The sequence below is a fragment of the Drosophila bipectinata genome, chromosome 3L, assembly GCF_030179905.1.
Source record: "Drosophila bipectinata strain 14024-0381.07 chromosome 3L, DbipHiC1v2, whole genome shotgun sequence".
Classification (NCBI taxonomy): Eukaryota; Metazoa; Arthropoda; class Insecta; order Diptera; family Drosophilidae; genus Drosophila; species Drosophila bipectinata.
This window is the reverse complement of record NC_091738.1, coordinates 20,000,430-20,018,568: the sequence shown is the minus strand read 5'-3', so window position 1 is coordinate 20,018,568 and position 18,139 is coordinate 20,000,430. Positions and strand designations below refer to the sequence as shown.

Sequence of the window (18,139 nt, the reverse complement as noted above, 5' to 3'; positions counted from 1 at the left end):
CCCCTCACTAACTTTACGGAAAACCTCACCCAATTGAGCAATCAATGTCATTGAATCCAATTTTCCATATGTTTTCCCCCCGGGCATAAGGCATGGGGGGCATGGCATTTTCCTGATTTTTCCGCTGTTGTTCGACAGCCTTTCTGAGGTTTCATTTGGCTTCGCCGGTCGGTCCGTCGACTCGGTCGGTTGCCACTGGCAGCCGCCGTTTGAACTTGTTTGACATTCCACCGACAATCAAATTTAGATGCCTGATATCCTCCCACTCCAGAGCCGTAGTGCGCCACTCCATCCACCTCCAGACTACCAGACAATTGTTCGGTTTGCCACAAAAGCACTGCCCCTGCCCCAAGACTTTCCTTCGTCAGCAATTATTCAATGCTTAATCACGAGAAGGCATCGACGGCATGAATGGCATAAATCTTATTAAATATTCAAATAACACAAAAAGTGGATTCGCCCACACTCAGGCCGCAAAAAAGCGAGCTAGATCGGGGGAGCCCAGAAATGCGGGCATAATTAACGGCAATGAGTAAAAAAAACGCCAGAAATGGTCAGCAAGCGTTGGAGGCTTATGATTGCAGCAAACACACATAACCCCAGCCCCCAGGAGTACTGGAACCACCCCCACCGTCATCCGCTTTCCTAAAGTGGCGGGGAGAGGTCAGCATTTTTTGTGCCTCCTCGCTAGGCGTAGCCAATGCAATTATTTCATTTTCATTTTCATAGAGGCCTCTCCTCCCCACCCCCCCCTGTCATATTACTCCACATATGTGGGCGTGCCCCGCCCTCAGGGGAAACCGCCTTGGGATGTCGTCATCGCCGTTTGTTATCGCCTTCTCATTGCCCGGCAAACGAAACTATTTGAATAACGCGCCATCCACGCCCACGTGGCGGGTGAACCCAGCCCAGTCCACGCATTCCCCGCACACATGACCCCTCAGCCCCTTGGCTCGTTGGCCCGGCAGGACCTCACCCAGTGTCCCCTTCGTGTTAATAGTTTTTCCTTTGTTGCCGGCTCTGTTCTGGTGTTCTGGTGTTCTGCTGTTTACGTTATCGCATGTCCCGGCTGCGAAGCGAACTTAGTTGGACCACAATTACTGGAAAATTAACGCAATTAGATTGGGCCCGAGCCAAGCCTTTGATCTTTCAGGCCTACAAACGGGCATTAAAAGCCAGCTCGGGCACAAAAAACAACCATAATGGAGAGCTATGAAAAATGTTGGGCCAGGCTCCTTTGTGCAAAAATGCTAATTTTAGAAAAAACAGGCTTAAAAGTTCAACAGCTGAGATGTATTTGCTTTTTTAATATTTAGGCTGGATATTATGGCTATTTCGTAGCATGACTATGGCTTTTCCCTTTTCTATCAAATATTTTCCCTGCATGGTTTATTTAATGTGTAATTTCCATTAGGGTTCCAGGCCCACCTTCGAGGCTCATGAATTAGGAATACTCCAATTGCAGGCCCTATATAATTTCAGGGGTGGCTTGGACATGCCGTAATAAGACCAAAACATGACATTATAATACGTAATAAGCAACTAATTCGTGTCCCTCTCTCTATGTATTTGCAGAGACATTGCATTAGTCAGCAGATCGAGGTCTGCCAGCGTACGTGACTTGGCCCTTTCCAGGACTCTATCGAAAGGTAAGTGGAGTACTAAGGGGGCTTCTCAGAAGCACAAGTAAGAGTCTGGCATTCCAACTAATTAAGTTCAGACCCCTATGAAATTCACTTTTAAACTAAGCAGGTACTGCAGCCCCTCACTCACCGGAGGGGGCTGTCAAAACGATGCTGCCATGTCTGGAATCTTGGCAATGTTTTATTCAAAAATTGCTAAAATATTTTGGCAAGTGAGTTAAAAGTTGGAGTCTGTCTGCCAAGTCCGTATTTATGTTTTGCCGTGTTTGTGCCCGAGCTTGTGTTTGTCTTTGCGGAGCATTTTTCCCTAACTGAAGGAATTTATTATATCAGGACAGGGGCACGGGACCGGGCCCGGCTGAAGAAGCTCAACGAGCATGACAAATTTTCACTTTGCGTTAGGCAAAAGTTGCAACAAACTTGCAACAGCGAAAATAATTTCGCTCCTCGTTGAAAGTCAAAGCACACAGACCAACGAAAAAAAAATGGGCGAAGGGGGAAAAGCTGAAGAAAAGCAAAGGAAAGCCGGAGAAGAAAAGCCCCGTCGACTACTTATCTGGCAGGACCAACACTTTTGGCCAGGTGCTGCCAATTTGGGCGTTAAGCAGTTGCCAGGACTCACGAAAGTGGCAGAAAAAAACAGAGTAGGACACCCGAGGGGCGGCAGGTGAGCAAACAAATTGTGCAGCACAACTTAAATCCGGGGAAAGCAGGCCACAAAAAATTCGGCGTAAAAATCGAGGGAATAAAAACCGGCGGGCAAAGTGACGGCCAAAGTAATGTGCCAGCCAGCTCAAGTGCAGTGGGGCGTAGTCTGTCTGCCGCATAGGGGCGTGGCAGGCATATGCATAGAGCCATCCAGTCAGCCAGCCAGCCATCTAGGGCTCTTTCTCAGAAATATGTGTCAACAATATTGGGACAGGCTTCTAAGGCGAAGAAGAGCGAAAGTTTGCTCTGGCAACTAGTTTTCATTTTATTTTGCTGACAGGTATGCTAAAAGCTAAAAAACGTTCGAGCAAAGGACGATGAAGAGCAGATCCTGGGTCCTGGGGAAATGGAACCAAAGTTAAAAGTAGTCGGAAAGTGCGAGTGCTTCGACGGGGGCCGGGACTAAGCAGGAGCGGTACATGAATTCCATTTTATGTGTGCCTTTTTCGGCAATATGTATTCGAACCGTAGCAGGAGGTGAAGGATCTCCCAAGGACAATATGTGTGACAGCTGGCAATGACTGCCTCGCATGATAACAGAAATAACAATAACCGGGCCAAGAAACAAAAAAAGCCAAAAGCAGGAGCAGGAGCTGGAGCAGCAACAGCGGCAGCTGAAAGGGTTAACAAATGGCAGTCGAAACTTTGGCGCGACTGTCAAAATAAATGCGAAGCAATTTATGAAATATTTATGAAGTGTGACATGGCTGACAATAAATATATATCTGGGGATGGCCACCCACCACAGCCCACTTCCTGCGATTTGAGCAAATCCCCCAGATTTGATCGAAGCAGACTCCAACTGGCGCTGACAAGTGACGCAAGCCAAAGACAAATCCGAATGATTGTGAGCCTTAATAAAAATGCGAATAAAACGTGGCCAAGGAAAGGACGAGCGGACGATAGGGACGATAGGGACGATAGGGACGATAGGGACGTGCGGACGTCATAACTTGGCCCACTGATTGATGGCTATGTTTCGTCTGCCGTTTTGGCTTTGCGTCATTTGTCAGACACGAAATGGTGGATATGGATCAGGCAACTCGGACAGGAACTGCAGTTTGTCCAACTGACCAAGTTGGACCGAGTTCTTTTTGCTCTTACTAGCCTCCTTTAGCTCCTCGTTTTATTTGCAGCTAAACTAAATGGAAGCGACCATCCTTGGTGACCCCATCCCAGTAGCCAGTCCAGCACTTCCACCTCACGAGTCAGTCAGTCAATGTCAAGCACGTCCGAGCTGCGTTCATGTCGCAGCTTAAGGTTATATTCACATGATAGGGACACAGGTCTTGTATTTATTTCTATACACTGAAGAAGAATTGCATTTGATTTTTAAAATAAAGTGGAGGTTCTTATAAAAACATGTTATTGAAAATATTAATACCAAGAGTCCTGTCTTTCCTGTTTCCTGTCCTGTTCAAGTCTTGGCCTAATTTTTGTGGATCTATATAGGTTTATAGATTGATATATCCTTCATCCCCCCAGTAAATAATTTTTTCACGTGTACTCCAACCCAAAGCCACCGCTGCTGATTAAGATGAAGACGATGATGGGTTTGGGGATAGGCATGGGATAGGTCCCAGTCGGAGGTGGGGAGCTGGGGATGCTGCAGCTGATGGGGAACTGCCATAAACAACTACGAGTCTTCCGGCGTAAAAACTTATTGTTGACAAAACCTCATGACACACAGACGTGGAATGGCAATGGCGCTGAAGCTGAAGATGAAGCTCGAGCTGGCACTGGAGCTGGAGCTGGGGTGGAAGATGTGTACATATTGTTAGAGTCCTGGCCGGAGTCCTGGGGATGGTGCTAGCCGGCCTGGCTGGTTGACTGGATGTCCTGACTGCCACAGCGGAAGTGTCACCATTTGTCAAATAACGAAAATTGAAAACAATTTCCACACACGCCCCAGCCCGGCCGCCTGGCAGCTGCCTCGACAGTCTCTTGTCTTGATCAACCTCAGAATCGGGCTTTGGAGTCTCGTGTTTGCATAAAGTTTGCAGGTCTTAGGTATGCCTCTTTAAAGTTAACAATTGCTGGAAAATATAATGCGGGTTGTGCAGATATGAGTGTGGCCCAGTGTGTGTTACTGGTCTCCCTGGGAAATTGCCGCAGTCGCAGTCGGGCTGTCAGCTTAGCTGCGGCTTTGCTCCAATTTCCCACTGGGTCGCCGTCATCATTGTTGTTGCTGCGGTTGATGTTGCTGCTCCCGTTGCCGTTGCCGTTGCTGTTGCTGCTCCTCGCCTTGTCGACAGTTCTGTCACACTTTCACACGCTCCGTCCCCTTGGCGGGGACTTGCTCCCTTTGCATGCCACATTGTTTGCACGCAGACTCACTCCGAGACACACACTTTCGCCAGGACTCGCAAACACACACACAAACGTATGCCTCGAAAGTTTAATCGAAATTATAAACAACAAGACAAATTGCTTCTTGTTGCAATTTTCCTCGACATTACCAGCCCCGTATCCTTTCTCGTCACGGCTGTAGTTGCTGGTGTTGCTGGCCCTGTTATGGTTGCAGTGGCTCTTACTTTCGTTCAAGTTGTTGCTGCAATAAATAGTTTAATTTACTAAATAATATTCCAGACTTGTGACTATTTTATATTTAATATACACATAATAGTAGGGCTTGTGTTTGATTAATTCTGTTGAAGTAAGTTATCCTATACTAAGTGTTTCTAATAGGACTCCCTAGCATGGTTGAAGGCTCCGGCTCCTGGTAGATGTTGTTTATCCCACAAGCTGGCTGTAGCTGCTGTTTTGCCTACAAAATGTTGCTCTTTCCGAGGAGCAAACATCTTGCTCGATATTCCCCTTGGGGGAATAATTTTCTTGGTAATTGTTTGTCGCCCTGGCTTGCTATTTCTAGCGACGACCGAGTTTGCTCACTTTCGAGATGAAGAACTTAAGCCTGAAAGATCAATTCCGTTCCGGCTTGCCTTTAATCTCCCAGACATGATTTCTAGAACTAGACTCTGTCTACTACAGATTATTATCTCCTATGCCCTTTATTTAGTTCAGGTCTGAATGGATGGACCATCTCCTGCCACTCCGATTCGTGATTCGCTTCGTCGCTTCCTGTTTTTGTGATTCTGACATGAAGGCGAAAAAGAAGCCGGCCCGTTTGATAAATGACTCATGAATGCCGAGTGAGGAGTCGCATAAATCTTATGATTTATGCATAATCAACAAATTGATTTTTCATTTTCTTGTAATGCTCATACTGCCACGCTCCTCCTCGCATTTTCTGGGCTTTCATGCCTTTGAGTAATTGGCTGTCAGAGTCGCGGTGCTGCATATGTGGCACATATATACACTGCCATAAATTATAGCTTATTTCAATCAAAATGAAAAGTTTAAAGTTTAAAAAGCAATTTCTCCTAACAAGAATCAGCAGACAGTCAGAAGTGATTAGTATGAATTAAAAACTTCAGAGCTCTATTATTAGTGCAAGTACCCCTTGACATCCTCCATTCACTGACTCTCTTTAAAATCTAATTACCCACACATGCATTTCTCAGGAGTGGAATTTTTGATTTGCTGCTCGACAACACACTTAAAACCTGCCAGAATATCCGAAATATCCAGCCAGCCAGCTATATAGCCGAGTTGCGGCTGCTGCGGCCAGATGTGTATCTGTATCCGTGTGCTCTCGTCTGAGAGTGCGTTGGTGTGTGCCTTGGCAAGGACATTTTAGTTTCGCCTTTGCTTTGATATTTAAATTGAAGTCATCAAGTCATCTTCAGCTGCCGTCTGGTACCGCACGACGCCAAAGTTTTCATGTATATTTTGAGTACTTAATCCTGCGGTGTGAGCCACTTCTAATGCTCCTTGAGCCCTGAACTTTGGCCAAGAGGTTCCGGAATCCGGAATCCGGGCTCAGAAGGGGAATTCCGGGCCAGAGGAGAGCCAGCTAAGCCGGAATAAGCATGGCATCATGCTACGCAGCACTTATCATCGTTTTATTTAAAATTTATAATCGAAATCAATGTAATGAAGCATGCCCGAGTCAATAACTCAAGTGACTTTCGGCTTTCCATCAGTCTAATCCCAGTGATTTCTGAAAACCTCCACCACCTCCAACCTCCCCCAAGGCCGCTTTTGGCCTTTTATTGCGACAATATTTTATGCAAATCACTGGCCTGACTGTCGATAACGACGATAACTCACTTGACAACTGACAATAACTTATTTACACTTCATTATGCCATCCAGACGGTAGTCCGCCGGCAGCTAGCAGCCAGCCCAGCCATCCAGCATCCAGCCGGAGAATCCGAAATATGCCCAGTGTCAGTGTGACTTATTAATTTATTAAAAAATACGAGCATAATTAGAGAGCACTTTGCCCAATGACACTTGAAATGCAAAAGTGCGGGACCAGAGGGAAAAGTTTGTAGGCAATTTCCAGTCAAGCCGGTTGCCATTGCCGTTGCCACTGCCATTGAGGGAACAATCAGCGACAGTGTTGCAGTTATTTATGAGCTCGATAAATTTGTTTATGGGGGTAACAGTGGCAAGTGGCAAGTGGCAAGCGTGGGATGAGGCAGTTGATATCCCATCCCCCGATATCTGGCGGGTAAAGTGACAAAGCAGCCGAGCGTCAAATGAAAACCAGCGGGAGGCAGCAGAACAGGCCAATTCCACGTCCATGGGGGTAACTGGGAGTAGGTGGCGGGGATGAAGCCCACCGCGGAATTTCGTGAATTGTGCCAAATGAAATATGAGCAAAAGTGAGAAAGTTAACAACATTAATTAGCATTTTTATGAAGCACTTTCCACCAGTGCTCCGGCAACAATAAAGAAGGAGTAAGGCCCAAATGAATGCTTTATCAACTCTGGGCTTAAAATTTCGGTTACCTTGAATGTTTGAATGCCAAAAAGAATTCTTAATGGCCATATCATTTCAACTTTTAAACCTTAGAATATTAGAAACCCCCTTTTTAAGTCCATTTATGATTTAGATTCAAACCTACTCTTTAATTTCTTCAAGTGCACCTCAACCTCCGAATGAATGAAACAAATTTTATTAACCAAGTCATTCTGTATTGTTTCCTTTTCCAGAATCCATTCCACTGGGATTTAGAAACCGAATCAAAATGTTGCCGCATCATCAGCGCCATAAAATGGCGACTCCGGCAATGCTCCTGCTCGCCCTCGTCCTGCTGATGACCATGCCCACCGACGCCCGCTCCAAGGAGGAGCGCCGCAGCCGGGGACGTGGCAGCAACGGCTCGGCGGCGGCCTCCACGAGCGGCAACAACGGCTATGGATACGGGGGATCCTCCTCGACGGCGCCCGGCTCCTCTGGCGGATACGTCTTTACCAGCAGCAGTGCCGTGAACTCCGGCAGCGTCGGCTACAGTGGACCCATGGACAGCACTGGATTCTGCACGCGGCGACGGGACATGAAGCTGATGTGCTACTGTACCCCGGACGAGAACCACGTGCCGGTGCAGAAGGCCGAGTGCTGGATATTCTCGGAGGGGCTGCACCAGAACGACACCACCTGGACCCGGTTCTACCAGCAGAAGCGCCTGCGGGAGCTCAAGTTCGTGATCCAGAACAATGCCCGGCTGGACTACATACCCACCATGATTATCGAGCCCCTGAAGAACCTGAGCAGCATCGTGATTGAGTACTCGCAGGTGGAGATTGTGAAGAGCTACGCCTTCGCCAACCTGCCCTTCCTCGAGAGAATCATCCTCAACAATAACCACATAATGGCCCTGGACCAGGACGCCTTCGCCAACCACATCAGGCTGCAGGACCTGAACCTGGAGCACAACCAAATCTTCGAGATGGACCGCTACGCCTTCCGCAACCTGCCGCTCTGCCAGAGGCTCTTCCTCAACAACAACAACATAAGCACCCTCCACGAGGGGCTCTTCGCCGACATGGCCCGGCTGACGTACTTGAACTTGGCCCACAACCAGATCAACGTGCTGACCAGCGAGATATTCCGAGGCCTGGGCAACCTGAATGTCCTGAAGCTGACCCGGAACAATCTGAACTTCATCGGAGACACTGTCTTTGCGGAGTTGTGGAGCCTCAGCGAACTCGAGCTGGACGACAATCGAATCGAGGTGAGTACGGCGTACAATGTAGCATACTTATAAGAGCAGGAAAATAGCCAGAACTAAGCAGGACACTAAAGACCCCGCCATTAATTTGCAAATTGATTGGCTTTTCGAGTGCATATTTACGGGCCTTGGAATAGTTTTTTGACTGCTTATTTATGACGCCCCACGTACCAGTGCAATCTGGGGGATACAGGACACGAGATAGGGGATCCTGGAGGACAAAACTTCTCAATCAACTCTAATGCAAGTGGATTAAAAAGATTTGTCTGGCAGCGCCACTTGGTCAAGTTGGGCCAACTGACTTAAGAGGCCATAAATTGCCGAGTGGCCATAAGAAACAGAAGGGACGAGGGCGAGCGGGACAGGACCATAAATGGCACTGCCTTGGGGCGAGCGGACACTAAACACACACAACTTTTTGTTTTTTTTTTCGTGTGTGTGTTACTGGTGTCATAAATTCAATTCGAATGTCTATTCTTGTGGTGATTTAAGTGGTCACTCAGCACTGGGAGCGGAGCAGGAGTGCCGGGCCGAAAATATGATAAATAGATTGGTAAATTATGTGTTCTTCGGTTGGTGGTGGTGCGACCCAAACAAGACGAGAGACGAGGAAGGTCCTGTAGGGATCGTGGCTTAATTCGCACATTTACCCTCGGACCCATCGGACCACACGCTGACAGTCGCCTTTCGGCGCTGCGGCGAACAAATGTGTGCCGCAAGTTAATCTACTTACAAAATATTGAATAACAAATCATGGGAATAATGGATTTATGGCGCTCCTTTCTGCTCGCTCGTCCTTGCGCCATCTGATATCCCGATATGCGGGACCCTTCTGGGCGGGTCTGGCTATAAAAATGGCCATGGTAAATAGAAAAATGTCGCTTAACACTCCAAGCGGAGCATACAAAGTTATGTAAGCGTATATGCAGGGCAGCCGTATGAGCGTAAATCCTGAATATCCATATCCTGGGCCAACATTGTTCCTTCCTGGCCCTGTCCCTTTGCCTCCTCTGGTTTTTTTCCTTTTGGTTTGTTGCTTTAGCTTTTTCCTGGTGCTCCTTCAGAGCTTCAGAGAACCGTGCTTCATTTTTCCCATTTTACAAAGTGCTCGCATATCATGTCACACTCAGACGATTCCTCGCATATGTGTCAGGCCACTAGGACAGGACACTCGAGAGCAGCCGCTCAAGTGGGGTCCTGGATCCATCTTCTTCCTTGCCGCATTGTCGTGGCCATAATGATTGGGCTTGTTATCGCCTACGCTGCGCATTGTTTCCAGCCCGGGAATCCCATGTCCCAGCATTAGTTTGGGGCTCCTTTCTTGGCGACTTTGTTAGGTGTCCGTGCGCCGTTGTCGCCTTCAATAAAAGCAAATTGTGTTGCATGTTTGGCCCGGGCCTGGGCCCTCCTTTCCTCTTTTGGCCCATTTTATACCCTTGCAGAGGGTATTATAATTTTGTCCAAAAGTGTGCAACGCAGTGAAGGAGACATCTCCGACCCTATAAAGTATATATATTCTTGATCAGGATCACCTCCTGAGTTGATATGAGCATGTCCGTCTGTCCGTCTGTCCGTCTGTCCGTCTGTCTGTCTGTCTGTTTCTACGCGAACTAGTCTCTCAGTTTTAAAGCTATCGACTTGAAACTTTGCACACACCCTTCTTTCCTTTGCACGCAGTATATAAGTCGGAACGACCGGGATCGGCCGACTATATCCTATAGCTGCCATATAACTGATTGATCGGAAATGGTATAACTTTGGTGTTTTTAGAGTTAGAGAGTTCAAATTTGACACGAGAGCTATTTTTAGCAAAACATTACGACATGCCAAATTTCATAAGGATCGGACGACTATATCCTATAGCTGCCATATAACTGAACGATCGGAAATGACCCAACTTTCGTGTTTTTGAAGATAGAAAGCTGGAATTTAATACAGATTCTATTTTTGGTCAGTTGACCCAACCTACCAAATTTCATTAGGATCGGCCGACTATATCCCATAGCTGCCATATAACTGAACGATCGGAAATGGTATTTGGTAGAAATATCAACTTTCGTATTTTTGAAGATAGAAGTTTGGGACTCTTTTTAGATTTTGTATTGTAATAAATTGGATTATATTTTCCTATTTCCATAAGGATCGGCCAACTATATCCGATGTTTGCGATATATATCCGGTTTTAACTGCAAGGGTATATAAACTTCGGCTCCGCCCGAAGTTAGCTTTCCTTTCTTGTTTTTGCTCACTTCATAAATCATTTGCCGTTAAAAGGTTTAGGGCTGACACAACATAAAGCGTCCAGGGATGGAGATAAACAGATAAGCGGGTTAAGGGGATAAGTATCTAAGCGAGTGCATTAGGTGAAAGTGAAAAGGAAATTAACAACTTTTAGGGGAGACAAGACGAGAAATTATTAAAGTCTCTATGGTACACTTCCCAAGATAGACAGCTTTCAATCGAATCTCAGGCCACCCACCACGCTCCCCTTTTCATAACTTTGTTTACTGAATCCGCACATAAATCGCTCGTAAATTATATGTTTTTTTGTTGGGCTGTTGGCAAGCTAATAAATCGGGCTCGTAGGCATCGGAGAATCGCTCATCAAACTAACAAAATATCGCAATAAAATATATTTTTTATGTCAATCATCTTGGCAAATAAACAAACAGGGACAGGTGGTGTGAGAAAAGCAAAGATTGAAGGATATTTTTCAATGGTACATCACGGCAGTAGTAGAGGACTTTGGCACATGCTTCCCCGGTCTTCGACTCGGCATTTAATATGCATAATTTTTCCATTTCCCCAGACAAAGCATATTGAATATTAAATAACAAGGCGTGGGGCCTTCACTTTCGTTGTTCGTTGTTCGGCCAACAAAACAGAAACCAGAATGAAATAAAAGAAAACACTTTTTTTCCGTATAATAAAATTCAAGACAAACGAATCGGGACATACAAGTTAAAAAAACAAGCACTCGTGTATACAAATTTGCGAATTCATACGTGGGGGTGTGGGTTGTGCGAGTGTGGGGTGTGCGAGTGTGGCAGTGTAGCAGTGTGTGTGATTGTGCTATTCCATACACATAAATAAATACGCAAACAAACAATGAAGACAATGACAACAACAATGGCCGACGAAAAGCGAAACTCTGTGAAAAACAATGAAAATAATACGCAGAAATGCGGAAAAATGGCAGCACGAAAATATTTTTCGGTTTTTGTTTGTTCTGCGGTCGCCATACATACGAGACCCTGGCACAGAAAACGCCACCGATAAAAATTTAGTTTAATCAAATTTAAGCAAAAAAGTAAAAATCTAATGTTTATGCTACTATTAACCCAGTTTTTGGATGAAATTCAACTTTGTAGCTTTGAAACTACATTCGCACTTAATGAAATTAAGAATGGTGTTAGTTTATAAGTGAGTTAAACTAAATATATGAATTATAATTATTAAATATACTATGTTTTATTTGAATACCCATTTCAGCGAATCTCTGAGCGCGCTCTGGATGGCCTGAATAACCTAAAGACCCTCAACTTGCGCAACAACCTCCTGAAGAAAATAGACAACGGCCTGCTCCGCGGCACTCCGGCCCTCCTCTCCATCAACGTCCAGGCAAACAAATTGGAAACGCTGACGTTTTACACATTCCAGCCAATTATGGACAATTTGGTCAACAGCACCAGTGAGCTGCTAGTGTCAGGTGAGTGCCCCAAAACCCAACCCCAAACTCTGGAAACTGAAACTGAATGCAAACTGCAGACTGCGGACTTTGACAGCTCATCGAGAGACATGGGTGACATGACAAAAAGCTGACAAGTGCACAAATGGAGCGCTGTCAGAAAGTTCCAACTTGTTATAATTACCCATACGCCCTGTTGTCGGCCCCGTCTAGTTCGCCTGGGTCGTATGCAGCCAAATGAGCAGAGTTAGATGCCATGGCCATAAACTTTTATGCCCTTTGCGGCCACAATTATTCCAGGGGAGGTCGGTGGCCGGGGGACGGCACTTTGTGTTAGTGGGCTTCATTAAGGAAATGTCGTATCGCCATTGCTCAAGTGTGCGCTTCCGCTGACACTCATGTCCTGCCACTATCCAGCCACGTCCCGGCCGTCTTTTATGTCCTGTCTTTACGAGGCCGTGCTTGTGTGAAGACTCATACTCCACAAAAACTAAATTAGTCATTAAAGTGCAATTTTGAAGCACTGCCCCATAACAATAAAATATCTGGCTGGCCACCCGCGCTTTGTTTGCCCGGAGCCTAATAGCTGGCGCAATTAGCGCGATGATTGGCTCAATTAAAGGTAAAAGTAAATAAAATATTCAAACTAATTTGCTTGAATTACAAGCATTTTTGTTTTTGCCAATTAATTTCCGATAAACACCAAACTTTTTCAATCATAAATAGTTGGAACTTTATGGCTTGCATGGATATTCCCTCCCCGATCTAGTTTCAAGGCCTTTTCTAATGTGCCACCTTGAAAGAGCCGCTTTTGTGTGCAATTTCAGTAATTCTTTTTTTTGGGCCTACACTGCAATTAGACTTGGCAGAGCAATCAACGGCCCTCGCCAGAAACAACTACTGACAAAGCGAATGGCTTTGGCCCGCGGAATACATTTAAATATTTAACAACAGCCTTCAAAATCACATTTCTCTTTCATTTCGCCGCTGCCGCTGCAGACACACACGCACACCAGCGCCCAACTTAATTATCGCCCTCACACGGACTCGCAGGAGCATTTTTGCTAATGGTTTGCCATTAGCATGACTCATTTGCAGCTAAAAAAAAAAAAAGAAATAACGAAAAAGGACGAGTGACGATGAAATGTCGGAATGGCTGAGCGCATTGCCAAACAAACAGTTTCGAATGTGTTGGTGGCAGGACTCGCTCGTGTGTGTGTGAGTGTAATTGCATTTGCACACACACGCTCTCGCCAAGACAGACATTTTGTAAATTGGCTCCAAATGACTTCAAATTGCTTTAAACTACAAAATATTTTCGCATTCACCCGAAAAACTTTTTAATTCATATGCAGTGATTATCGCCACACACTCGCACTCTCACACCCTCCAACTCAGACTGGTATTTGCTGAATGGTTCATTAGAGCCAAGGCCTAAAGTTAACGGCGGTCCTGGGGTCCCTCAAATATTTACATACGATTTCATGATTAAATTTGATCAACTTTTGCGGAGAAGTTGAGCTCCTAATGAGCCACATCGCTCCGACACACTTCAAACGAAATGCCGGGCCACTCGATTCGATTTTTGTTTATTTTTTCTTTAAATTGGAAAAACGTTGCTCAATTTAGCGAACGAAGAATTTTTCCAAGTGGCAAGACAGCAATTCTCGTACAAAATGCCAGGAAGATGGTTAAGTGGCGATGTTGAATCAAAAAAGGAATGTGTGCCCAGATACCATGCAATCACAACAAAAAAAGGGCAATTGCAAATCCTATCCCCTACCTCACTAGTGGAGAAAAAAATGCAGTTTTATAAACAACCATCACACTATATACTCCCCAAGTAAGGGGTTCCAGTCCAAGTGCATTCGAGTTCACATCAAAATTGCAACAAAATGGCCAAGGATATGCGAGCAACGTGGCCCGTTGACTCGAAACAGACGTTGACGCTGTTGGCCAAAGATAAACTCGCACTGGCAGCCATAAAACGTGACATCCGGTGGGATGCCGGGGCGTTGGACGGGCCGGCTCGGGGGCAGATGGGTTAAGGAAAGGATCCAAACTGGCCACATCCACATGCCAGTGACAGGCGGTCCCAGGACGAAAGTATTTGCTTCGCCAGGCGCCAGCAACGACTAATCGATCAGCTGATGGAATTCCTGGGCAGCTCGTTCCCAGGGATTTGCCGTCCAGGTGAGCAGTTGGCCGAGTCAGCAAAACTATTGCCAAAATGCTCGTCACACTCAGCTTGGCGTGAGCCGAGGGATTTTCTCCAGATTTTCGTCCTGCTGCTGCAGGAGCGCCAGGACAAATGATCAGCATGAACTCGCCCGGAATTGCGGCACATGCATCAAGGTGCAACTGCAAGGACAGCCGGCTGGCCGGGAGACCGGGAGGTTGGGAGGCAGCCTGAGGTTGATAGTTGGCTCTTCATTTCGCGCCGTGATTTGTGCAGCAACTTGAACTCGCCACCCGGACGTAATTGCCACTGACAGGCGGCAGCTAAGCAGCTTGGCCGGTAAAGATGTCAGGGCCATATTGATGCGAGGACGATTGGAAGCATGCACTGGAAAAATGGGGAGTTAGCCTTCTGTAAAAGTTTGTTAGGATGAGACCAAGGTCCTTAAGCGATATGAAACTTTTTCGCAGTGCCCCAGTCTGAGTGGAAACATCAACGTTCGACAGTGCCTGCTTTGAATTCAAATGTTGTCCGTGTGCGGGCAGTTGAACACCGGCCTCTAAACAATGCCCCGGTTGGTCATTTCACGACCCTTTTGTGCCTCAGCCACAGGCACACACCCACCCACAAACGAGGGTGCACCACCCACCCACTGGCCCACTGCAGTTGCAGTTGCACCTATGGCCAATGTATTTGGTGAAAAATTTATAGGCACGCCCTGTGCTGTGGCATTTGTTTCAATTCCGAGCAGCCAAAGGGTCACCCAGCTTGTGTGGGATGTCCTCCATATCCTTGTTTATTTGTATGCGAATCACGTTTTGTTTGTGTCGTCGCGCCTGCGGTGTCCTGTTGGTCTTCTGCCGCTCATGTCCTGCAGCCATTGCAAATGCTTCCGCTTTAAAGGCTGGGCGAATTTTTCACAGAAGGCGCCGCCATAGCAATTGGTAATAAATGCCACAACAGTGCTACAGCCCCATGCCCCCCAATGCCCCCTGCCCTTGCCACACCCACACTCTTTACCAGTTAGCCGCCCCCAAGGGTCGGGTCCGGCTCCGGCTCAATTGGTTCGTTATGCTCGCCGGTGACCAGTGCCCAGTGGCCAGTCGTTAGATGGAATTGAATGGTTATTGTTTCGAAATATAAATAGGATTTCTAACAGATTTTTTTCGCAAGCTCCGTTTTTGCCGGGTTTTCTGGAAAATACCCCAAAACATGAATGCGAAACCGGGTGCGGCTACACGACTATGACTATGACAGCTGGAAACTGCAATTTGATTATTTGGTCCGCCCTTTTCTGTTTTTTTTTCTATGGCTCGGAAGCACTTAATAGCGAATTGTAAAATGTGAGAGTTCATAAATTTTCATGAGGACGGTAAGGGAAAGTCTAGCGAAAGGAAATTAAATGCAAAATGAATGTCCTTCCCTTCTATTTTAAACCCAAATTCAATGCATCTGTTAATTGAAATTCTGATCAAAATAACTTAAATTTAAATATTTGCTCTTGTAAAGGTTTCAGGCTTGTTATAGGAAGGCCTTTTAAAGTCCTTTGGTTGGCTTCAACAAATTAAACTTTACTTGAAAATGTCAATCTCATTTGTAATGCAACATCAGCAGGCTTGTAAACACAGCATAGGGCCTGTGAAACTGCAACAATAAACAGGTATTAGAGATCGCAAGGACGACCAGGGAGGAGGCGAACTTGAATGCCGGAAGCGAGAATTTATTGGAACGCATAAAAGGCGTTTGCGCCTCATTGGCAAAAATGCCAAAACAAATGATGTTGGCCATAAACTGGACAAATGAGCGTGTGGCACGCACCCGAAATTGACTTTCAATAGTCAATGTCAGGGCAGCAGTTGTTTCGTGTCCTGCAGAGCCTTGCTGGCAGCTCCCGCTGCAAATCCCGATGATTGTTGGCAATAAATCTATGGCTCAACATTGTGTAACATGTGTCCGAGCCGATGGGCCGAAATATCCGCATTCCGACTAATAAGTTGGACTCCGATTTGATGGGACTAGACCGGCTCATAGCTATATGTTTTTTGAACGAGCACAGTGGAGGTAGAAGTGCTAGGCCCGTACCTGATAGAGCAGTACTTTGAGAGCATCCTCCTTTGAACTGCGCGAAGAAGGGCTAGTTGTATGGCCTTGGGTGTAATATGAACTTTGTGTGCTTATGCGGCGTACATGCATGCATAAGTAGTAATTCATTCCGTTCCGATTCGTTTCATTGCGTTTCATTTGCAATTTGTTGCTGAGCACTGCATAAATCACTGGGCTGCCCCAAAAACTATGCTAAGCTTTCAGAAAACCACACACACCCACGCAAATAGAAAATGGGCGATGAGTGGCGGGAGTGCGCAGGGATTGCGGGCGGTAACTATAAATATTTTAGAATTCAATTTCCGTTTTTCGCCAACTGTCACGTTGACAACTCAAACCGCGCGCGCGCTTCCTTGGCGTCCCGCAGCCTTTATCCTTTTGATTTTGATTTTCGTATTCGGAGCTCCTGCGCGGCACTCAAATTCACGCATCATAAATTAAAATCTCCGGCGCCTGTCCACGTAATTAAACGCAAACTCATCGCTCATCTTTTGTTCTGGCTGGGTGTGGGTGTGCGTATCGGTGTGGCATGCATTTAATTGTCTGCGCCTGGCATCGTTTTAATTACGCACCTTTTTCTATAAGCAAAGAGTGAACTGCGGCCGCAGGAAACAATTCAATTGAATGAAAACTGAAACTATGCGATGGCCTGCCACTGAACCTGCATGGAATACGGACGGAATACTTTTAAAACAAACAATGGGCGGCGGCAATTTGCGGATGGGGGAACTCAGGAAGCGGCAACCGAGGCTAATGGACGTACTATATTCCTGCAATTTCAGCATTTCAGTGTCCTGTTCGCCCAAAGGCCACTGGCCACACCACTGCCTCTTCCCACTTGCCCATCGCTCGCTGTCCCCATTAAGTAGTTCAATTAAAACTTGAATGCATATTATTAATGAGTTTTTATTGTTTAATGGGCAAAAAGTTTTTGCACCTTGAGGGGCTCTCACCCGCCACACATGTGCTTTTCCCATATCTTCACACATCGGTTGCATAATTTACGATGTTTTCGTTGGGCCAGATACTCCGGCAAATGGAATGACAGATTTAAAAGTTTAAACTTTGACACTTGGACGGAATTGAGCGGAAAAGCTACTACTTTAGAGTACCCTTCGAGCTAATCCTCTGTCCGGGCCATTAAAGCCTTGCGATTCTCTCTGCATATGCTGATACTTTTGGCCAAATTACTTGCAGAACTGGGAGCCCGCTGATGGCTGATCTTTAAAGCGGTTTATTAGTTGAATTTATTATAATTGTCAGCGCGCATAGTTGAGGGTCTTAAAGTTTGACGACCCGACATGTCGGCATTCTGGCATTTCGGCGGCGGGATAATGAAGCTTGTTTATAATTTATGCGCACTTCAAGGTGCGATGGTGGAAGTTCCAGCATTAGGCGTGTTAATTTCCCCGCATAAAGCCAAGCGTATGGATTCCAAAGGGGAAGCTTTGGCTTTGGCTTTAGCTTTGCTTTGCTGGCTTTGCTTTTAATGCGAATTCATGGCTGTCATTGGAGCACTTATTCGCCGACATGTGTGTGCCTGTGAGGTAATCTATCTTAATATATGCACGCCCGGCCCACCTGCCAACTCTCCATCCAGCCATCCGGGAGGAATATTTCATTTCACAACCCTTGGGGTAATGTTTGGCTGCGGTTTTTTGCTAGCAATTGATGTACTGGAATGTTGTTGTACCCACCACGCTTGCTTTGCTTAATTTCTGGGCTTTGTGCGTGT

General features: G+C 46.1%; 1 protein-coding gene across 1 annotated transcript in view; it reads left to right on the top strand.

The window, feature by feature from the left end:
- Nucleotides 1-18,139, top strand: part of Con (leucine rich repeat protein connectin) — a 39,061-nt gene that overhangs the window by 11,176 nt on the left and 9,746 nt on the right. The window contains exons 2-4 of the mRNA XM_070279862.1: nt 1,578-1,649; nt 7,416-8,437; nt 11,927-12,143. Coding sequence (XP_070135963.1) covers nt 7,451-8,437; nt 11,927-12,143 — 1,204 coding nt within the window. The 5' untranslated portion in view covers nt 1,578-1,649; nt 7,416-7,450. The remainder of the gene's footprint in view (nt 1-1,577; nt 1,650-7,415; nt 8,438-11,926; nt 12,144-18,139) is intronic.